The sequence below is a fragment of the Terrapene carolina genome, unplaced genomic scaffold (genome assembly GCF_002925995.2).
Source record: "Terrapene carolina triunguis isolate 2854851 unplaced genomic scaffold, T_m_triunguis-2.0 Scaffold110, whole genome shotgun sequence".
Lineage (NCBI taxonomy): Eukaryota > Metazoa > Chordata > Testudines > Emydidae > Terrapene > Terrapene triunguis.
Window position 1 is genome coordinate 881,280 of NW_020664461.1, and position 23,554 is coordinate 904,833.

At 47.3% G+C, this 23,554-nt stretch overlaps 1 protein-coding gene across 1 annotated transcript in view; it reads right to left on the minus strand.

Annotated features, from left to right (window-relative positions):
- The window catches only part of LOC112102838 (cytochrome P450 4B1-like), a 41,740-nt gene extending 22,462 nt beyond the window's left edge, over window positions 1-19,278 (minus strand). Inside the window, exons 1-5 of the mRNA XM_024194302.1 lie at window positions 19,069-19,278; window positions 9,982-10,126; window positions 6,237-6,281; window positions 3,820-3,947; window positions 201-325 (exon numbers count right to left, since the gene is read on the minus strand). Coding sequence (XP_024050070.1) covers window positions 201-325; window positions 3,820-3,947; window positions 6,237-6,281; window positions 9,982-10,126; window positions 19,069-19,278 — 653 coding nt within the window. The remainder of the gene's footprint in view (window positions 1-200; window positions 326-3,819; window positions 3,948-6,236; window positions 6,282-9,981; window positions 10,127-19,068) is intronic.
- Window positions 19,279-23,554: the final 4,276 nt, after the last annotated feature.

The window sequence follows — 23,554 nt, forward strand, 5'->3', positions numbered from 1 at the left end:
TTAACCACTGGGCTAAAGGTTATAAAGGGCATGGGAGGAGGGGTATCGCAACAGCACCACATCGCCCCCTTCTCCTCCAGCTGTTTTGTGACTATTTGTGTCAAATTCGCAAATAGTTTTGAGTCAACCAAAACTGCATTTTTTGGCAAATAAATTATTTGTCCAAAAAAATGTTGCCCAGGTCTACCCCTTGTACTGACCTGTCAATCTGGCAGTTGCTCTCATGACTAAAGGCACATTTTAAGATGCTGTCAAGAGTCATCAAGCTGACATGTCCAAAGAGCTCCACCGACTTCTCCTGAGTGATCAGATGTTCCCATTTATCCTAATGCAGGAAGGAGACGGAAATGAGATGGGGCAGAAGTGCTTTGCTAGTTGCTACAGCAACAAGGTGAATGAGGTAATAGCTTTCATTGGACCAACTTCCATGGTGAGAGAGACAAGTTTTCGAGCTTACACAGAGCTGTCGATATACCTAACATCACAGGAGAGTGGGTTGTTGACCCCCTTAGGTGCCTGATTGGTATAATGATTGGAGAAAGTAAATAAGGAAGCATTATTTACTCCTTCTCATAACACAAGAACTAGGGGGTCACCAAATGAAATTAATAGGGAGCAGTTTAAAACAAGCAAAAGGAAGAATTTTTTCACACAACGCAGTCAACCTGTGGAACTCGTTTCCAGGAGATGGTGTGAAGGCCAAGATTATAACAGGATTCAAAAAAGAACTAGGTAAGTTCATGAAGGATAGGTCCATCAATGGCTGTTGGCCAGGATGGGCAGGGATGGTGTACTAGCCTATGTTTGCCAGAAGCTGGGAATGGGTGACACGGGATGGATCACTTGATGTTCTTCTTATGTTAACCTTACCACCTACCAGCTCCAAGAGGAAGACAGAAGAGAGCTCCCGTACCACCACCTTCCCCTCCACTTCCCAGTTAAAGGATCAAGAGAACTAGTATTGCCAGCACTCATGATTTTATTATGAGTATCATGATATTTGGTGTTTCTCTTAAAGCCCCAGCTCCTGGAGTCATGCAAATACATGAAAATCTCAGCTTTCATTTTTAAACAAGAAAGCTTCTAGCCTTCATGATTGCAGAGAAAGGCTTGAATATGTGACCCAAGTGCACTCGAAAGAGTTCAGAGACCAGAGGGCAAATAAAAAGAACCCAGTTTACCAATGGCTGGAAGCTAAAGCCAAACAAATTCAGATTAGAACTAAGACACACATTTTTAACAGTGATAGTGATTAACCCTAGGAACAAACTACCAAGGGAAATGGTGCCTTCTCCATCTCTTGATGTCTTCAGATCCAGACCCAGTGCCTTTCTGGAAGAGATGCTTTAGCTAAATACAAATTACAGGGCTTGAGAAATGGGGTGAAATTCTATGGCCTGTTTTCTACAGGAGGTCAGATTAAGTGATCTAATGGTGCCTTCTGGCCGTGGATTCATTCAAAGATTCACAGCGTTTATTATTATTATTTATTATTGTTTTAATTTCATGAGTTTTAATACAATCTCATGATTTTGACGGGCCTGAATCCTGGGGGTTAATAGTACCAGGATACAAAATGGCCCTGTGAACTCCTTTTGCCCCTCCTGATTACTTTTGAGGGTGAGGTGGGGGGAATTTAGCAGAGGAGCTGTGACTGCGTGTATCAACCCCGCATTGGTGACAAACTGCTTTGTGTCCAAGAGGCCACGCCCCCTCGCCCTTGCTGGGCACACTCCCAGTGGAGGGAGCATATAAAAGGAAACCGCTCAGCCCAGTCTGGGCTGTCTGAGGAGGAAAGCGGACATGCACTGCAGGCTTCTGCTGAGAAGCCAACGGGACTACAAACCGCCAAGGTTGAGAATCCTGACTATACCACAGGAGCCCAGTTCACCGTAGGGACTGAAGGGGATGATGCACTGCAACCAGCGGAAGAGATACCAGAGTAAGGACTAAGGGTAGGAAACAATCCGGGGGACATGCTTGGTGATATGGAGACCTGAACCCTGCAATGGGGTAACGGGTTTTGAAGGGCCTGGTTCAGATCATGGTGGAGTAGGGTGGGCCCGGGTTCCCCTTCCCTCCCTGCACTTGCCACTGGGCCATACCACTGCCAGAGAGGGCAGCTCCTTGGTCTATTGCCGCTAGGCGCGACCACAGCCCTCTGGACTCCTGTCACTAGGCACGGCTACCTCCAGAAAGAGGGCGACTCCTGAGACTCTCACTACTTATTCCTACTAGAAAAGACACCCTCTTAGATTCCCACTGCCGGGGCACTGCTGCCCTGAAGCCAAGCGGTACGTTGGCCCCCCGCTGGCCTCCTGACAAGAGGAGAATGTAGGGCCCAATGGAAGTGAATTGGGGGAGAATGGAAGGGGGAAGAGGAAGAAATGGAGGAGGGCAGAGGGCACATTTATACGGAAGAAGGCAGGAAAAAGTTATTCATAAGGGGAAACGGGAAAACGAAGGCAAAGACAAGCAGACAGAAAGGGAAGAGTGAGAACAAAAACCTCAGGTATTAATCAAACAGTTCAAAATAACGGCCACAAAAATGACTTGGGCGCTGGAAAACAAGCTTTCCAATGTGAGACCTAAGGAGCTCAGCCCACTCAGCTTATCAAAGAGAGGGCTGAGAGGCAACTTAACGCTGTGAATCGGTACTTATGCGTGGGAAAGATATCTGATGGTGTGGGGCTCTTCAGCTTTGCTGATGAAGGCGTAACAAGACCCGGGAGCTGAAAATTGAAGCTAGGTGATTTCCTAAACACTGGAACAGCTTATCCGTGTTAGGAGTGGACTTGCCATCACTTGGAACCTGTGTGTGCAATGGGGTCAAATGGATGTTCGTAGCAGTCCCTTCTGGCTTTGGGATCTGTGAATCTTTGGGTCCCCCGTTCATCTCCTTTCTTCACTGGCCATGGGGAGAACAGGATCGCCTGCATTGCCCTCAACTTGCTCATAACACTTGCATCTCTGTATTAAGAGAATGACTGTAATCAAATCGGATGCTTCAGGGCTTCAGTCATTTGCCTGCTGGGGTCAGGAAGGAATATTTTTCCTGGTGCACAATTGGCTAGATGAATACTGAGGGGTTTTCCCACATTTCTCTGAAACATCAGAGATTGGCCACCGCTTGGGACAGGACATTGGACAGGGCGGACCAGTGCTCTGAGGTGGTACAGAGAATCTTCTTTCGAGATGCCTGGCTGGTTTGACTCTCTCCTGGGTCATATTTGACGGACAGGTTTGGAGTTGGGAGGGAATTTTCCCCCAGAGTACATTGGAAGGGGCCTGCGAGGGGGGTTCACATTCGTCTGCAGCATGGAGCCAGTGCACTCCCCTGATCCTAGATCTGGTTTGACCTATAGACTCAGGGCTGCTCTAACTTGCTTTCAACTGCAACATATCCCAAGGAACTCCACTAGTTGCAGGGGACTGCTGGAGCACGGATGCTCTCTGGAAAACCCCCTCTGATCACCCCCACCTCCATGCTGGGGTTTAAAGTGTGTGTGTTGGGAGGATGATGTAGGGCTCGCTATATTAGCTCTCTAGTGATTTATACTTGTTCAAAGTGAGTGCAAAGAGGATGTAAAATGTTACCACCATTTTGAGTGAGTGGAGAATTCTGATCTGGTAACGTGCAAATTATGTCATAGCACTCAAGACAGCAGTGAATCACCCCATATGTCCTTCAAATAGTACATCATGCAGGCAGAGAATCCAAGAGAACAGCGAAGAAACGGCAAGAGAAGCTTTGCCTTTAGCATAAAAGTTGGAAAAGAACCAAGTACAGGTGATGACAATAGCAACGGCAGTTCCTACCAGCATCACTTGTGTAGACTTGGTGATCAATGACACATAAGGTTTCAAAACCCCGTAGTGAAACCCAGGAGTCAGCAGTTTACGATGCTGGAACCACTTTCGTCCTTGTAACGTCAGTAATCCTTTCCCTGGAGAAACACAGGCAACAAAGATCAGATGATTTCAGTCACTAGAGAAGGAAGCTGCTCAGAAAAGTGGTAAGTATGTTTTTGGAGGGTGCGGGGGGAGGAATAATTTAGTTTTTTCTACATGCCTTGCAAAAATATTCAAAATCTTTTCATTTATTTTGAAGAAAAAATGGAAACATAACGGGAAAATGTTTGCTTTTCCAAAACCTTTTTTTTTGGTTTTTGGAGATTTAGTGTTTTTCCCCATTTCCCCTCTTTTTTTTTTTTTTTTTTAGTGAAAAGAGGGGCATGCAGAAAAAAACTGAAAGAAAAAGGGGGGAGACAACCAAAACCCCTACAATTAAAAAAGGAGTAGGTTTCCAGTTTTGAAAAATGAAATGCTTTTGGTTTGGGGGCATTGTCAAAAATTCAGAAAATTTGAAGAAAACCCACATATATATCCACAAACATTTTCATTTAAGAAAGGCCTTTTTCTCATTGAAAAAAGTTCCAAATTAAAAAATTCAGCCTGTCAACACAATCTGATCATTTCTGTATCAATGCCTTAGCCTCGAGTAATTTGGGTCCACGATCAACAGTATTACTAGCTACGCAGTTCAAGTTTAGGGAATGCTGCGCACCTGGTATTTCTGGCTCAATCGGAAGAAAGTACCAGAATCTAATGAGGTAGTTTCTTCTTGCAAAATCTCCAGCCTGACTTTTTTCTAAGTGCAAGAGGTTCAGATAAGCAGCATCTGAATGTGTCTCCAAACCAAACCTCCGCGTCTCTCCCCCACCCTCACCCCCACTCATTACATTTTGTCCTGTTTGCTAGTTTCAAGGTAAATATCTTACAAAATTTCATTTCACGTGAATATTTATTTCCAAGGTGGAAAGGTAACTGGGTTTGCCCATCACTACCCTATTACAGGCATTCCCCTGGTACCATTAGCCTATTGTAAGACTGCAGTCACCCTCTTCGTAATAGAGAGCGGAGAGACCTGAGGGGAGCAAGAAGATTCCTTCAGGGTGAGGACAAAGCCTATGGGTGGAGGGTGGGGGTAAGACACACGACTGGAGCAAGCTTCTGTGGTTGACCCTGATACAAGGGCAGGAACTTGGCCTCTTGGGGAGAAACCCTGGGAGCAGCTGATTGTTACAAAGAACTGAAGAAGGGACTGAAGGCAGGAAGGAGTCCAGGGAGGCAGCAGCACGGTGTCTGAGGGAGCAGATCTAGGCTGCTTATCCCAGGGTTCCTGGCCTGGAACCCAGTTTAGATGGTGGATCTGGGTTCCCCTACTAGCCACTGGGAAGGTGGCTTGAAGCCCCTGACATAAGGGGGTCAGGATGATTTAAGGCCCTGGGAAAGGAGTATAAGGAGTGGACATTGAGGCTGAGATTTGGGACCGAGGACCAGACGTAAGGACTTCAATTCGTTGGGCTGGTCTACACTAGAGGGGGGGATCGATCTAAGATACGCAACTTCAGCTACGTGAACAGTGTAGCTGAAGTCGACGTATCTTAGATCGATTTACCTCGGGTCCTCACAGCGCGGGATCGACGGCTGCGGCTCCCCCATCGATTCCGCTACCGCCTCTCACTCTGGTGGAGTTCCGGAGTCGACGGGGAGCGCGTTCGGGGATCGATTTATCGCGTCTAGACGAGACACGATAAATCGATCCCCGATAGATCGATTACTACCCGCCAATCCGGTGGGTAGTGAAGACGTACCTGTCACCCCAGAAGGGGTGTGACCAAACCATGACCTGGCTAGCAGGCTGAGTGGCAAGAAGAGGCAGATCGCCTCTGGGCCAGAGTGACTGTCACTAGATAGGAAATTTCTGCAGCGAATCAGCTCCTCAGCTCCGTCGAAATATTTTTAATGTTTAATACACCGTGTAGCTTTTCAAATGGAAATGAATTCAAGAATGCAAGTCTTTAAAATCACAGACAACATAAACACTTCAGACAGCTGCTGAACAAACCATTGAGGCAGTACAGCAAAAGCAGGTCGAGCCAAATTTGGGCATGTGGTAATTCCACTCATTTGAACAGCTTCATCCCTTCTCATGCTCTGTTTGTATAGGGCCAGCACAATGGGGCCCCACGTTTGGTTGGCCCTGCCTTAGGCACTACTTTATAATCATGAATGGTAATAATAAGGGATGAAGTTGCCCCGGGAGGTTTTGTGTATTGAAACAATCTGAAACAGCCTTGCTTTGCAATCATGGAAACACAAGGGCTGTTCCTCAGCTGGTGGAGTAGCTTCTCCATATCATTATTGATGGCTAAAAGCAAGAATATACTTACCAATCCATGGGAGTACGTAGTGATAGAAAATATTATCCTTGGGGTCTGCAAAATCGTGATTGGGGGAGAGAAAAACAGCTTTGTGTTAGTGGTTTGGTCCACATTGATTGATTACATTGGTCATTCATATCCCTAGACAGCCTGTCTACAGACCTATTGTGATGGGTGTGGAGTTGCCTGTAATCTATGGGTTTGTCTAGATGGCGAGCTAGTGTGCAGTACGCTAAGGTGTTCCTAGCATGCCGTGCACTAAAGGTCCATCTGGATGATGCAACCGTGTGCTAAAAGTTCCCTTGCACATATTGACCTGCTCTGCACTAAGAACCGTTTTCAGTTTAGTTAGTGTGCAGCACGCTAACACGCTGTAGATTTACAGCCCAGCTTGCCAAGCGCTAACTCACCATCTAGACAAGCCCTTCGAATACTATGGGCTCCATATGTTTGTCTGAGCTTTGTTCAGGGAAACGACCCAGGAAGACAGACAGTAGTCCGCATAAGAGCTCACTAACACACACCTGGGACTCGTAACGGTGGTGATATGCTATCTCCATTCCCCAGGGCTGAATCAGCCTAGGAAGGGGAAGATGGGTTTAGCTGATGATTAAAGGGGAGAAACTGCCCCCCAGACCTTAGGCTGCCTAGAGTGCCTACCAAGGCAAGGAAGGTAAGATGAACCTACGTGTAGGCCTTTTGTTGTTTTAGAAACCTTTTCCCTTGTTATACTGTGTTCCTACTGTTAGGACTACACAATACTTTGCTTAAGAAGGCTGTTTTGGATCTTCTATTCACTGCTGGCCACTAGATCCCAGAGGGAAGAACTGTAGGTCCCGAGTCCAGTAGGATCTGTTGGGATAAGCAGTTTGTACACAGGGTGCTACAGACTAGTACCCTGGTCTAAGAGTGGGAGAATCACAGGATTCTGCCCTAGAGGTGAAGGCTTGAAGCCACCTGAAAGGGGGTTCATTCAGAAGAGAGGACAGAGGTGCTTGAACTGTAACCCCTGTCGTTCCGTACATATAGAAAGGAATGTTGCTCCCCCTCTGTGCTTTGTCTCTGGGATATTAAAATAATGGGGGACGGCATATAATAAATAACCCAGCACAATGTGAAGTCTCTGCATGAAGAAGAGACACAGGACTACAATGACCAAGGATCCTGTACGTCTAGAGCTGACTGGGAACATTGTACAGGGCCAGCCTCTATCGTTAAACTAAAAGGACCATTTGTACTAACACTGTGACACCTCGTCCCCCGTAACCTTCTCTCCCATCACAGTTCAGAATGGTTTATTGTCTCTGGATATGCTAAATATGATGATCCTAGTTACTGTGTTCTTTTTAGGTAGCCCTATAGAAAATAGACATGCAGTGCGGGTACAGGTGCAGCATGCAAGTGTCCAAGTGTGCAAAAAAACCCACTTTTCTATAACTGTGTAATTTGCCATTTTTGCCGCCTCACTGCTCAACCCTCTATAAACACATACATACAATCATCCATCCCCACCTGTTACCTCCCCTAACTCTCCTAGTGTAACTCCTTTGGAGAGGGTGCTTCTGAAATGCTACACTGAGCATCTAGTGGACTTGCCCCTGAATCACAGCAGCAATTGGTGGCAGAGGAGACAGACTGCTAGCAACACGACCAGAACCGGTCAGAATAAGGCAGAACTCCGAGACGGCGTGTTTGGTTTTACTTTCGGTTTTTTTGGCTGTGTTTGGAGTGTAGCAGGGAGAGAAGCTTCACAGCCAGGGAGTCAAGTATCGGAGGGGTAGCCGTGTTAGTCTGGATCTGTAAAAAGCAACAAAGAGTCCTGTGGCACCTTATAGACTGACAGACGTATTGGAGCATGAGCTTTCGTGGGTGAATACATCTGACGAAGTGGGTATTCACCCACGAAAGCTCATGCTCCAATACATCTGTTAGTCTATAAGGTGCCACAGGACTCTTTGTTGCTTTTTACAGCCTGGGAGGACCTTTCAGCCCTCCACATTCCTATCCCAGGGAGGATTTTACGGGATTTTTGGGACACTCAGTAATGTGCAGAGTCATGGTCAGGCTACCAAGAGCCAACCTACCCGCACACTGGAATCCAGGCCAGAGAGCAACAAGGATGATCTGGCCATCCTTAGCAGGGCCGGCTCCAGGCACCAGCTGAGCAAGCTGGTGCTTGGGGCGGCAGATTGTTGGAGGCGGCATTCTGCCCAATCCTAGGGCGGCACAGCCGCTTTTTTGTTGTTGTTGTTCTTGTTCCGCTCCGGCCGCCCTGTAGGGGGCGGCGGCGCGGAGAACCAGAGCGCCCTGCAGGGCAATCCTCTTCCTTCCCTCCCCGCCGACCGGAGCGTAGCCCTCGCGGCAGGCGGCAGGAGGCGGCGCAGTGGGAGGGGCCGCGTGGCAGCGCCCCTGCTGTAGCCCTGGCCGCCCCCTTCTCTCTCTCTCTCCCGCCCCCCCCAGCCGGTCCCCGTGCACCCGCGCTCCGGCCGTGCCGCAGGGTTTTTGGGTTTTTTTTTGCTTTTCCGTTCTGGCCGCCCCGTTTTTTGTTTTTTTTTTTGCTTGGGGCGGCCAAAAAGCCAGAGCCGGCCCTGATCCTTGGGGTGGATACTTCATAAGAACATCCTGATTTATTTATTTTGCTGTTTTGTTTTAACCCAGCCACCAACTTCAGTGTTGCAACACCAATCAAAGGATGAGCCTTAAATCACTATTTACCTAGGCAGGTGCTGGGCTCAAAGGGTGGCTTTTAGTGGCTATATACGTTGGAAGGTGTGGAGTTTATGTATTGATGTTTTTATCTTTTATTATCCTGATCCCTTTTTCCTTTGTCCCTTAGCCTCAGTTCCCCATACCTAATCAACAGTTACTGTTTTATTACCTGGGAATTGTGGTAGCTATTTTATTTTTGTGTGTGCTCTAACTGACACTCCTCTTTATGATATTGTGTGTGAAATATATTCTGAAGGGACAAGCTCTCTGTGTTCTCTGCACTAGGAGGGGTTTCCTTGGATGGAGGTATCAGGCACCCTTATAGGTGGACTCAAGACCCATAACAAATGTTCCCTCTAATTTTTCCCATGCGTGTGCAGAACGAATTTTGTTATGTGCCTCAGTATGGAGGTGATGTGTGGTGGGGGTGGGGCCGAAGGGTTCGGAGTGTGGGAGGGGGCTCAGGGCTGGGGCAGAGGGTTGGGGTACGGACGGGGGGGCGGTGAGGGCTCTGGCTCAGGGTGTGGGCTCTTGGGTGGGATCAGGAATGAGGGGGTTCAGGGTATGGGAGGAGGATCAGGGCTGGGGCAGAGGGTTGGGGTGTGGGAGGTCAGGGTTACGGCTGTGGGTGCGGTCTCTGGGGTGATGCCGGGGATGAGGGGCTTGGGGTGCAGGCTGCCCTGGGGTTGCGGTGGGGAGAGACGACTCCCCCCAGCCCTCTCTCCCCACAGCAGCACCTGGGCTGGGGAGGAGATGTGTCTCTCCCTGTTGCGGCAGCTCCAGGGCTGCGGGAGGGGCGTCTCTCTCTGTCACAGCCCTGAGCGCCTGCGTGGCCCTTGATAGGCTGCTGCGCAGCCGCACAGCTTAGAGGGAACTTAGCCCATAACCCCAAGGAGAAAAGGCAGAAGCCTGCAGCCATACATCAGGGCTGAGGTTACACTTGCTTACTCAATTCCTGGCAGGCCTCAGAGCAGAATCACACCTTGGAGGACTTCGATAACAAGTGTGTTGTTCTCATTCAGAGGCAAAATGCACCACCTCTTACCTCCCCTGGCACATACAGCCTTAGCGTAATCAGCATCGTTGAGGGTCACAAACACAACAAATTTCCCAAACCACACGGGGAAGGCACGTGCATACTTTTTACTCCATTCCAATACCTTGTCCAGATCCTTCCCTCTTCCGGTGAACTGCAACAATGATGGAGGGAAAAGAGGACAGAAGCAATAAGTCAGGCGTTGGCCAAAAATCTCTCTCCTGTAGAGTTCAAGACAACCTTTCCAGTGTCAGAAGACTGGAGAACTATCACAGTGCAAATTCTAAAGTCTGTGATCCATCTGGCCATGCTTGTTATGGTGATATAAGAATCAGTGAATTCCATTATTTAATAATCCATTGCTGTGAAAGTGAGATGAACAAACATTTAAGCAAGCACAGTACACACACCTTCCTTCCCTACTACACTCCAGTATTAAGATGCTCCATCTTCCACCCACAAAGTCTCACTTCAAAACTTAGCTCCCTTCATATACCCTGTGGGAGTAGAACCAGCTTGAAGACCTTTGTTTTTGTCAGATTTATAATGTCATTTGATAGCAATGGTTAGTAGCTTAATAAAAGAATTGTGCCTTACTGTAAGGGTTTAGCAAAAGCAACCAACCTCAGCCATGGGCTGGATAATGCAGCACTTGAAACTATGGTGCCTACAATAATAAGCGCATTAAAAATCTACAGCACCAAATAAAATAAGATGAGCCAATCTGATCCAGTTTGTCAACTTCTATGATGCATCCTCAGATTTTTTGTTAACACATTTCAGATGCTTTAGGTTGTTCAATGATATCTTCGTAACCTGAAAGGCGACCAGATGCCTTCCAAAGAGAAAGAAAACAAGTTCTAGCAGGCATTTGGTGTCACTTATACACAAGTGATATCATGGGTAGAACATGGCTGGAAATTTTGTCACAGGATATTTTCAAAGAACACTGACTTTTCAACCACATTGACTTTGGTTGAGGGTGGGAATTTGCTTAGTTTCTCTCCTTTTTTAAAAGTCTCCTCCCACACTGTCTTGTGCTTCTTACACTTCATCCACACCTCTGCCCTGATAGCTCCGTTAGGCTCCACCGCTCACTCCTGATTCTGTGCCTTCTCTTCTGCCATGCCTGCATTCTTGGCACGAGCACCCAGCTAATGTTCCTTATGTACCATCCTCCTCTTTCTTTCTTAAAACTTCTGAAGTGCCACCTACTCCAGGAGGTGTTATTGCTACAAGGGTCAAACTCAGCTCTGCTTGGTCTCTGTTGCGTCAGCTTATGCCATAGGATTTGATCCTGCTTCCTTAAAAGTCGGTGAAGAAAATCAATAGTTTTCATGGCGCAGGGATTATTATTCTACAGTACCGTGTGCTTTTATGGTGCTATAAGAATCAGTGAATATCTAGATTACTAAATACTGGTAATGAATGACCTGTGCTGGTTGGGAACCTGCAATTCTGTTTTATGGGAAAATCTGTGAATTCAAAATTCATCTTTGTTCAGAATCAGAATGAAACACTGAATTTCAAAGTCTCCTGTGAAATGAAATGTTTGTGGGGGGCGGGAATCATTTGGGGGTCCATTGAAATTTTCCATTTCAATAAAATCAAAACGGTATGTTTCAGTATTGATTTTTTGATTTTATATTTTTACATTTTAGTTGATGCTTATGTTTTGTTGTTCTATTTTACATTTTATTTTTACACATTTACATTATTTTATAAAATAATATAAAAATAAAATGTAAATACACCTCTACCTCTATATAACGCTGTCCTCAGGAGCCGAAAAATCTTACCGCGTTATAGGTGAAACCGCGTTATATCGAATTTGCTTTGATCCACCGGAGTGTGCAGCCCTGCCCCCCCGGAGCACTGCTTTACTGCGTTATATCCGAATTCGTGTTATATCGGGTCACGTTATATCGGGGTAGAGGTGTATATACGAATAAAATATTTTTAAAAATTCAAAACAAAAAAGCTGTTTTGAAACAAATGCTTCATTTTGATTTTTTTTCCTAGACAAAAAATAGTCAAAATCGATATGTCTATGGAATGTTTAGATTTTGATGAATCAGATTTTGCGATAGACCCATGTTCCATCTGAAAATTTTCAGCCAGCTCTATTCATGACAAAGAGAAGACAAAAGTGACGTGTCTGATAGGTGCCTATGCCAAGTCCCCCCATTACCACCCATTTTTATTCAGTTGTACTTTTCCGCTGACTTTTAACTTGGGCGGCTACTGTGATTTCTGAGGCCCCTACACTGTTGATCATAGGTGTCGTAATAGAGATACTCCATATCACCCTGCTTGATAAACTGAAACAAATCTCCCAAAAGGGAAAGGTTTCTTGTCCATAGGCATGTATTTTGGTTTTGTCAGACACAGAAAAATAAGGAAAATAATTTAAACTTCATCATATCTAGGGCCCTGAATTCGGAAAACTTCCAGGTTACTGAAACTTAAGTATGTGCTAAAATGCCTTCCCAATTCCAGACTACAAAAACCCTGTCACTGTAGTTAATCCACTTCCCTAAGAGGCGGTAGCTCGGTTGATAGAAGAATTCTTCCGTTGGCTTAGCACTGTCTACACCAAGGATTAGGTTGTATTAACTATGTTGCTCAGGGGTGTGAATTTTTCACAACCCTAAATGATGTAACTGGATCAACCTAACGTTTTAGTGTGGACCTGCCCTTAGATTTAGAGGTGGCAGGAAAGCAAGGTCGACAGGGGACAGGTAAAAAGCTTTGACGTTATTCCCCGTTTTTTCATTGATTTTTTCAAAATTTCCCAAGCAGCTATAGCAACGATTGGAAGATGGACACAATTTTTTTTTTTAATTTAAAATGTTACTGTGGTTCTCTCATGTGTTGGTGTCAACATTTCAAAATCCTGACCAGCTCTAGCCAGAGAGACACTAAGGTCCATATCCACAAAGAAAACGTAGGCATTGCCAGGTGGAGTGGTGCAACACCTAACTCTTAAACCCCTAGCCACCCAGTGAAATCCACAAAATCTGAGTTAGGTGACCAGGCTCCCGACGATGCATAGGGAGAGACAGCCCCTCAGAATGGGATCCAGAAAAGCCACCATGCTAGGCAGGGAACCACCGTAGTCAGCCCATAGCAGATGCGAAGGAGAGGGGTGTATTCTAAGCCCCAATATCAGATGCCAAGGAGAGGGGTGCATCCTACACCCCACATCTCTCAGGGAGTTAGGCCCCTCAATCTGGGCTGGAGGGAGGCATGTATCTCTGTGAATCTTTCCTAGAGTCACAGGCCTACGCTACTTCTTCCAAGAATGGTGGTGTTCCATAGGTGAGGGCCCTAAGCACTGGACTCTAGGATGTTCTGATGTGGGGTCTCTCAATCTCTCCCATTGAAGCTGTTCCTCTGTGAGGCTATAGAATTAAATATGCATTGGGCCAGAGAGATAGTGAGAGTGACTGTATAACCTAGACGTTAGGGGCACTCACCTGAGAAATGGACAATCCATGCTCAAATCCCTTCTCTTCATGAGACTAGCCCACAGGCCCTGCCCCTTCCTCCTGAGGCCCCACAGCCAGAGAAATCCTAGACCACCTGCTCCAGCCGCACTGGCTGCCCCCCCCCCCCCCCCCCCAGTGTCAGGCCAAGCTACCAGCTCCCCCAGCCCCCGGCCGGCCCTCCCAGCCTCAGACCAGCCCCAGCGCTGCACCAGGCCGCTGGCCCGACCCTACCCAGGCTGGTCCCAAGTGCCTGACCCCCCCTTACCAGGCCGGTGTGAGTTAAGGTTGCCAACTTTCTACTGGCACAAAACCAAACACCCTTGCCCCCTGCCCCTCTCCTCTGAGGCCCCGCCCATGCCCCTCCCCTTTTCATAGGCCCCACCCCCTGCTCACTCCATCCCCCTTCCCTCTGTCACTTGCTATCCACCCTCACTCACTCGCTCATTTACACCGGGCTGGGCCAGAGGGGTGGGGTGCAGGAGGGGGTGAGGGCTCCGGCTAGGGGTGCGGGCTCTGGGGTGGGGCTGGGGATTTGGGTGCAGGAGGGGGCTCCGGGCTAGACTGAGGGGATCGGAGGACGGGAGGGGGATCAGGGCTGGGGCAGGGGGTTGGGGTATGGGAGGCCTCAGGGGTGCAGGCTCCGGCCAGTGCTTACCTCAAGCAGCTCCCAGAAGCAGTGACATGTCCCCCTTCCGGCTCTGCACGCTGCCCCGTCCGCAGGTGCCACCCCCGCACCTCCCATTGGCCATGGGTCCCGGCCAATGGGAGCTGTGGGGGCAGTGCTTGGGTCGGGGGCAGCGTCCGGAGCCCCCTGGCTGCCCCTACGCATAGGAGCTGCAGGGAGGACATGCCGGCTGCTTCCCAGGCACTATGCAGTGCGGAGGCTAGCAGGGAGCCTGCCAGCTGGAGCTGAACTGCCGCTGGCTTCAGGGTAGGGGGGGGAGGAAGGAGGGGGAAGAAGAGGGGAGCGGAACATGGGCGGGGATTGAATCAGGGTCTCTCATATCCTGGGTGAATTCCCCAATCTCTGGGCTAATGGTTGTAAGAGAGGCTGCCTTTTCCTCCCCCCTCCCAGCTTTCATTGTGTGGAGTTAGTCATTCTGAGAGCACATCTACCCACTCAGGCCCTGCCGGTCTCTGCACTGGCTTTGAGTGTCAGACTGGGGCTTAGGCATGAGAGGGGCATCATAACCCTCGTGTGAGGGGTTGTGCAAATGGCAAGAGGCAGAAACTTAAACGCTGAGGGGTTTGAGTCAGTCCTTGGACACTTGGAAACTTCCAAAGACTTATATTGAGATGTGTGAGACGGTGCCAAATCCTAATGCTGGTTATGCAGTTATCTGGCCTTTGAAGCTTCGCCCCCCCCCCCCCCAGGGCAAAGGTGAAGTAACTGGTTTTACTTGTTTCAGGATAGCTGGGAAACAAAGGCCCCACAAACCGTATAGAAGTGTCAGCTCAAACTGACTGAGAGGGCCCTCATTTGGATCCAACCAACTGCCAGGAACCTTTAACCAAGATGGCAACCCCTGCTCCAGGGTATGAAGGACTAGATCCTGCCAAGGTCTCCAGGTGCTAGGCGCACTTGGTAAGCTGAAGCAAGCGTCTAGACTGTCAATTGTTTTGCACGTTTTCTCTGGAAGGCTTTTGTCCTTAAATATCTGTGATGGCTTCCTGGTCTCTGGTAAACCACCGTCATAGCCCTTGAAAGAGAGAGATCCAGACTGCAGGTGCTACAGGATAATGGCAGTGAACTGAAGGGGGACTGCATGCCTGAAACCATGGTCTGGAGGGACAGAGTCACAAGACTCTGCCTATAGAGAGGTGACAGCAGGACCCCTGAGACCTAAGCAGGGCCGTCCTTAGGCATAAGCAGCATCCAAGGCTGCGTAGGGCACCTGAAAATTTGGGGCACCCCTGGGTCTTAATGTCCACCCTCCCGTGTCTTCCTATTTCTGTTCTGACCCTTCATGCAGGCTCCCACTGCTGGCTGCTGCAGCCTGGTGACTCTTACTCTGGAGAGGATCTAGTAACTTAAAAGTGAAAAAGCCTCCAGCCTGCCAGACCTATTAGCACAACACTGAAACTGTTAAAGAGCCATTCGAGTGGTAATGAACCCATTTAACAGGCATTTGCCAACCTCCAGGTATATCCTGTCAGTTTCTGAATTTACTGACCAAAACAGTTGTGCATGACTGTCATATTTACTCAGCACATGTTAGTCTACAGGGCCTTAGTTTAAAATTTGCTTTAAAAATATTTCATTAGTGAGTTGGTGAAGATTATAAAATCACATCTCTAAAAAATCCTTGCATAGATTTTTAGATGCACAATCATCTTTAGCCTTAAATGCTTGGATCGTCAGACATATGTTTTTTAAATAAATCCTTCAAAAGACCACCCTTATCTAAAATACACAATTTAATTTTAATTACTATAGGGGGGGAAAAAACTTGCTTCCAAAGACTTCTTGTCCTTTCTGTCCATCCCTTTCTCCCTTCACCACCCCCCACACCCCCACTGAAGAGAGCCCTTAAAGGGACAACACCCCTTTCCTTCCAGATAGTTGGACAAAGAATTTCCCTTTCTTTACTTTTGACTATCTGATGAACTAGTTTTAAGAGAACCCTCCAGCAAAACCAGTACTTAGTAAGATATAAAATCCTTTGTTATGCCTAAAATCTTTGGAAACATTTTTTAAAGTTGGTGAAGTTTCATAAACATGTCTATTGTTACCGGTATGGAGATCACACAAAATAAATTAGTGTTCCCTTTTTCTAAAAGCAATGAACATTGTTATGAACACACTAAACCTCTAAGACTGATTAATTTAAAATAATGTCTTTGTTTCAGTGAGTTAAATATGTAGTAATCTGGAATGATTACTTTATGAAGGCTTAAGAGTACATTTAAAATATAAAATCAGCGTAGAAATACTGATTAAGAAAAGGGAAAACAGAGAAGAGCTGCATCATGTATTCCAGAATATTTAATGTTGTATTCAGCAAGACAAGTTTTTGCAAATAAATCTCTGACAAGCCTCAGGGCATATTAAAAAAACCTGTGACTAACATATTTTATTCCCAAGTTTAGTGCTTTTAATGTCATTTGCTTCATTTGGGTTCAGGGATTTGGCTGGAAGGGGGTGAGCAGGGTGGGGGAGGAAAGAGAGGAGGGAGACAGTGAGAAGAGGGCGGGGCCTGGGCAGAGTGGGGCGGGGCAGGAGTGGAGTATGAGCGGGGCCACAGGCAGAAGAGGTGGGCTGGGGAGCCAGCCTCCCCAAGCGGCAGCTTCACCCACCGCCCATGACAGCAGGCAAGAGTGGGTTGGCTCCGGCACACCCAGCACGCACTGCAGTCTCTGTAGGCAGGGGCCGTATTCACAGAGCCGAATGCGCCAGCGCCGCGCATTCTGCGCGAGGGAGAGGGTACGGGGGTCTCTGTGAGGAACTGTGACTCTCCGCCACCGTGAGGCAGGCCGGGCGTCTCGGTATCCTTTGCTGCCTCGTCCTTCGGCCCTCCCTCCCCCGGGCTGCCGTTGGGCATAGGGACACCAGTTTAATAATACTGCCTAGGGCCCCATAAATCCTCAGGACGGCCCTGGACTTAAAGGGGGCATCCCTTGAGCACACAGGGGTCAGAGGTGGAGATGCCTGAAACTGTGCCAGCTGCCAGTGAAGATAAACTATCCTAGTGTGAAATAAAGAGAAGAAATAAAATGTAAAGCAACGACTGAAACCACAAGGTGGTGTCAATCTATTTGAGCTAAACAGGATCTCTTACTGAGGGGCAGATGCTCAGTTTTTGTTGTTTGAGCTGTTGTACAACACCCTGGTAAGGAAACTGGCTACTCGGTTGCCATTCAGTGTAACTAACTCACTTGCGTAACACAATATTCCAGCTGAAGTAATGGCCCACAATTCAGGAGTGAGTCATTTCGGCAGTTCTCTTTGTATCAGTTCAAGCCCCCCACGTCAAGTCCTTCCTACGCACGGTCAAGTGAGTTAGCAGAAGCGGCAGTGCAAAATGGCAAAGAACTTGCTGAGTTTTCTTTTTATAAGCCCTGGTGGATTCAAGGGATCTAGCCCTAGCATTTTCAAACTATTGCAACACACCCCACGCTGCTTGATTAGGATTGCCAGGCCAGAGATTTGTGGGAAGAAGGACAAAATACTATGTTTACCGTTTCATTTTTGTAGGAGGCTTCACACAAAGCAAGTCCCCTATCCCTTACCTTATCCCCTGTGCTCCACTCTGGTGGTAAGAGGGGGTAGGATGCTGATATAAGAAGGCAGCTGGGTATCCCCGAGTCTCAGAGGCTGGCATAGACACCTTTATACCACATGCTTCTGACTCCCTGGGATAGAGGGTGTGCTGGGGTCAGTAAGGGGGTGACTGGAGTACACTGCTCTCCAGGAATCCTTGGCCGGTGGATGGCTCTTAGATGGCCCCAAACAGCCAGGCATATTACAGAGCAGCCCCAAGACCGCTCTAAATTACACCAGAGTCTGAAACAGTCCCCTACTGTCCCCAGGATTAGGGAAGGAGAGATGCAGAAAGGTGATGTGATGCCACCTTTCCGTCAACTCAGTGCCACTGATAATCCAACCCCCAAAGTGGCCAATCTCTTGGGGACTAAATTATGCATTCCTTACTCACATTAGTAGTCTCACACTTACTCACATGAATAACCCTATTGACTTCAGTAAATATCTGACCTTCAATGTCTGTAAGCTAAGAACACAAGCATAGATTTGGACCTTATGTATCTGCAAAGAAATTACTGAATAGGAAGCATGCAAAATGAGCAAGGTTATTTGTTTACTTATAGATTATTTTCTACTGAAAGTTTAACCAGAGTTTCCCTGTCTCAAATCCCTCTTGCCCCCATCTGATTGTTTCTTCTGTGGCTACTTAAATGGAAAGCACACACTGTATAATGTATATGCTACACAATGTTATGCGTGAAACATAGACCTGAATGATATTAGCCTAGAGGCCAGGAAGGTGCAGTTGTTTCTCTATTACTTCATATGAGCACTGTCATTGCCATAATAGATCAGATCAATGGGTCCATCTAGTCCAGTATCTTGTCTCCAACCGTGGCTAGTACTATCAGATTTAGAAGGTGGTCCAAGATACCCTGCCAAAAACAGTTATGGAATAACTTGTTCCCACAAATGGTTCTTTTCAAGCCCTCCTTAGCTACTGGTTGTCGTATGTCTCGAAACACGAGAATTTATAACCCTTCCAAACTCCTGGGGTAACTTTTTAAAAATCCATAACCATATAACCCTAATACTTCAGCATTTATAGAGCATAAATGTCTTCGGAGCATTGTACAATTATCAGTTTATCCACTCAACATCCGGTGATCAATGTAAACATTATTATTCCTCCTTTACCATGAGTAGGCAAGAGGTTAAGTGACTTCCCCACCCCTCCATTCTAGATAGCAACTTTATATTAGAGCTCGGATTATACCTCAGGAGGTCCTGGCTCCCAGACCTGTGTTCTAACCACTAGGAAGGCTGTCTATCTATAGATGGAAGCTGCTTTTGGTTTTTTTGATTTGAGCTTTGAGTCTTCACCACCACCTCTTTCCTTACCTCATGGACGTTGCCAAAAAGCCAGTGGACTGGAGGGCCCGGAAAACTCTTCAGTGCTTTGTTCAGCTCCCTTCTCCACTGATACAGCTTGATTGCTTTCAACACCATGTAGGTCAGACAAAGCACAATGGGCAGGTAAAAGATTCGAGAGACATCCTTATGCAGCCAGCACCAAATAGCGGTTATCAGTCTCACCACCACACAAGTCATCTTCCTGCTGTGTATGTCTTCTCCCCACCAGCAAATGCACCATCCAGTTACTCTTTATAGGTGTTCCAGCTGGCAGACGGATCCAATATCCAAAGAGGTAGAGTCACACAAGCAGCTGATCTGACGCCAACTTTACCGGGGGGAGGGAAGGACCAGAAGGAATGTCTTTAGGTGTTGCCCCACTTAGAATTGCAACACCTTAGGTATTGCTCTGCTCAAAATTACAATGCTTCATGGATTTAGGTTCTTTAATTTATGACTCCACAATCAGAAGCCTGGGCTGGGACACTTGGGGCTGATGTTGTTTTGCTGCCTCCCAGATGCCAAAGTAAATGCTGGTATAGCAAGTTAGGAGACATCCTATCTCTACCAATGATAGCCCACACAGGAATATGTGTCACTAGCCAATCGGAATTTGATAGAATCAAGAATCACTCAAGAGAACACTTCAACCTCCCTGGTCACTCAATTACAGACCTAAAAGTCACAATTCTCCAACAAAAAAACTTTAAAAACAGACTCCAACGAGAAACTGCAGAATTGGAATTAATTTGCAAACTGGACACCATTAAATTAGACTTGAATAAAGACTGGGAGTGGATGGGTCATTACACAAAGTAAATACTATTTCCCCATGCTAATTTTTCCCCTACTGTTACTCACACCTTCTTGTCAACTGTTGGAAATGGGCCATCCTGATTATCACTACAAACGTTTTTTTCTCCTGCTGATAATAGCCCACCTTAATTGATTAGTCTCGTTATAGTGGGTATGGCAACACCCATTTTTCATGTTCTCTGTGTATATATATCTTCCTACTGTATTTTCCACTGCAAGCATCCGAAGAAGTGGGTTTTAGCCCACAAAAGCTTATGCCCAAATAAATTTGTTAGTCTCTAAGGTGCCACAAGTACTTCTCGTTCTTTTTGCTGATACAGACTAACACGGCTACCACTCTGAAACCTTAAGAGAAGGTTAATGCATGAAGCATGTTATCCTACATCTGCCTGCTCCTGGGTTTCTTACACTTTCATCTGAACCATCTGGTCCTAACCACAGTTGGAGATGAGATACTGGACTAGATGGACCATAGGTCTGATTTAGGCCATGTCTACACTTCCACTTATGCTGACAAAAACCACCCCTGAGCAACATAAGGTTTGCCGGCATAAGTGCTCGTGTGCACAGCACTATGTCAGTGGTTTTATTATGTCAAGGGGAGAGCTCTCTCCCATCGGCACAGAGCGGCTACATGAGCAATCTTACAGCGACGCAGCTGTATCAGTACAGCTGTGCCACTGTAAGCTCTCTAGTGTAGACATGACCTTAGTCTGAGAATTCTTTCTATTTCTGTGTGGATGATCATCCCAGAGAGCTTGCCAGAGTTGAGCATTAGAGAAAATATCTGAATGTTGATGTTGGGAACCATCCAACAATGTAACAGGCATCATTTTGGAATCAAAGCTCATTGGAGTAACACCTGCAGTCAGAGCCTGTTTGGGCTGCACCATCTCCACACAAGTAAAATGGATGCCCACCTGCTAGACGGAGACTTAGCAAGGCTTGTTCGGTGGGCTTTAGGCGAAGTGCTTTTCACCTAACTCAGTTGATTTGGCTAATACTTCCAATACACAGCATAAGGCAGGAGATGGAGTTGTTCCAAAATAAGAGGTGGAGGTTACCCGGTGGGTTAACGTATTAAATTCCTTGCACATAAATGCAGAGACCGGGGAGGGAGCCGGCACAACAAGATTCTGGCAATTTTGATCGGGCGGCTGGGATGATCCTCATCATTGAATGGACACTGGGGACAATTGTCATAAGAGAGCAGTGTTGTTATTAATGTTTATTTTTATTTGGGGGCAGGGCACGTTGTCTTAGGCATGGGCTACACTGGGGGGGGGGTTCAAACTAAGATACACAACTTCAGCTACGCTATTTGACTTACCTGGCCGTCCTCACGGCAGCAAGTCGACTGCCTTGGCTCCCCCGTCGACTCCGCTTACTCCTCCTGCTGAGGTGGAGTACAGGCGTCGATTCGGGGATCGATTTATCGTGTCTACATGAGACGCGATAAATCGATCCCCAATACATCGAACACTACCCACCGATCCGGCAGGTAGTATAGATGTACTCTTGGTCTGTGCTTGAACAGCAGCTAACACGGTGAGGTCATGGGGCTCCTAGGCACATTCTCAGTAATAATAATAATTAATAAGCAGTTTTAATAATAGTAATTTCTATCCACCCGTCTTTTTAAACCACATCCATCACTGTGCCCATCTCGGCACCTCCCAAAATTATAAAGTGTGCACACAGAGATTAACTTCTCCCTCTTGTGTCTTCCTTTTCAGATAGCAAGGCTGGCAGAATGTTTTTTTCCAGCACCTGTGTAAGGGTCTGATCCTATTGCCATTACAGCTGATCGAAAGATTCCCATCGTTTTCACTTGAGAGTTGAATTGGGCTCTAGGAGTCCAACATTCAGAGCTGGTGCTACAAGAATGGCACCAGGAACCATCCAGTGGCAGGAGAGACCAACTTTTGGAGCGTGTCTTCACTGCAGAGTGTTCAGCACCTGGTCTGAGCACCTGGATTTGCTCATTGTAAAGTCCTACTTGCATTACTGTGTGCTCACTGCAGCTGCACTCATAGCACTTTTCCAGGCGCCGGTGGGTGCTCGGCCCCGCCCCAACTCCACCCCTGCCCTGCCCCCTCCCATCCCTGCCCCGCCCCAACTCCGCCCCCTCCCTGCCCCACTGGACCCCTTTCCCAAATCCCCGCCCCGTCCCCACCTCTTCCCCGAGCGCGCCACATTCCCTCTCCTCCCCCCTCCCTCCCAGCACTTGCTGCCGCGAAACAGCTGTTTTGCGGTGGGAAGCGCTGGGAGGGAGGGGGGAGAAGTGGAGTGCAGCATGCTCAGGGGAGCAGACGGAGCAGAGGTGAGCTGGGGGGGCGGGGCAGGGAGCTGCCGGTGGGTGCAGAGCACCCACCAATTCAGGTGTCACATCCCAGGGTTCTTTGTACCACAGAAGCTGAGCCGCTCTGTGATTCCTTCCCAGGAAATTGTGCTAGAATTCATCTGTCCTTCTGGGCATGCATGGGGAACTGTGGGATGGATGACATCATCATCTGGGGCTCAATGAAAGAGGAGCATGACTGTAGACTTCGGGAAGTCCTAGATGCAGCTAGAGCTGCAAACCTTAAACTAAACAGGGAGAAATGTGTTTTAGGGGTTACAGAACTGACTTTTGTTGGGGACGTTATTTCCAGCAAAGGTGTAAAACCTGATAAGAGGACGATTTCAGTCATTGAAATGATGCCATGTCCCCTGTCAAAGAAAGATGTCTAATGGTTCCTCTAATTATCTTGGAAAATTCATACCTTATCTATCAAAACAGCAGCTTTGAGAAAACTCCTAGAAAATAAAAATGAATAGGATTGGGGTGCAGAACAGGAGGACTCATGGGAAGATTTAAAACAACAACTGATACAAGAACCAGTGTTGAAATTCTATACACCAGGAAGGCCTACTAAAATCTTAACAGATGCTTCACAGTCTGGCCTAGGTGCAGTGATTTTACAGAAGCGTGAGGATTGTTGGCAACCAGTGGCATATGCACCTAAATCACTAACTGAGGCAGAAACCAGATACGCACAGCTTGAGAAGGGGTTTTTAGGAATATTGTTTGCCTGTGAAAGATTCAATCAGTATATTTATGGACAGACAGTGGAAGTTGAAACGGACCTCAAGCCCCTGATAGCGTTATTTAGCAAACCGCTAAATGACTGCACCTTAAGGATTCAAAGAATGATGATAAAGCTGCAAAAATCTGATTTGGTTGTGACCTGCATATCTGGTAAATTCATGTTCACTGCAGATGCACTTTCCAGAGCAGCGGCTCCCATGAAACCAGAGAGGACTTTGGAGACAAAGATGCAAGACTATGTAGATTGGATTGTAAAGTCAATTCCCGTAGCTAACAGGAAACTGCAACAAATAAGAGAGCAAATAGAGAAAGCTGAATCGTTGGGAATCCTTGAAGAAGTGATCATTAAAGGATGGCCTGAAGAAATAAGCAGTTGCTATCCAAGTATAAGAAACTATTAGAGCTGCAGACATGAATTTACTGTGATAGACAGGGCCGGCTCCAGCCACCAGCCAACCAAGCACGTGCTTGGGGCGGCACCTTGGGCCGGGACGGCGCTCAGGTTTTTATTTATTTATTTATTGGGCAGGGGCTGGCGTGGCGCGGCGCTGGGGGGCGGGGGCTGGC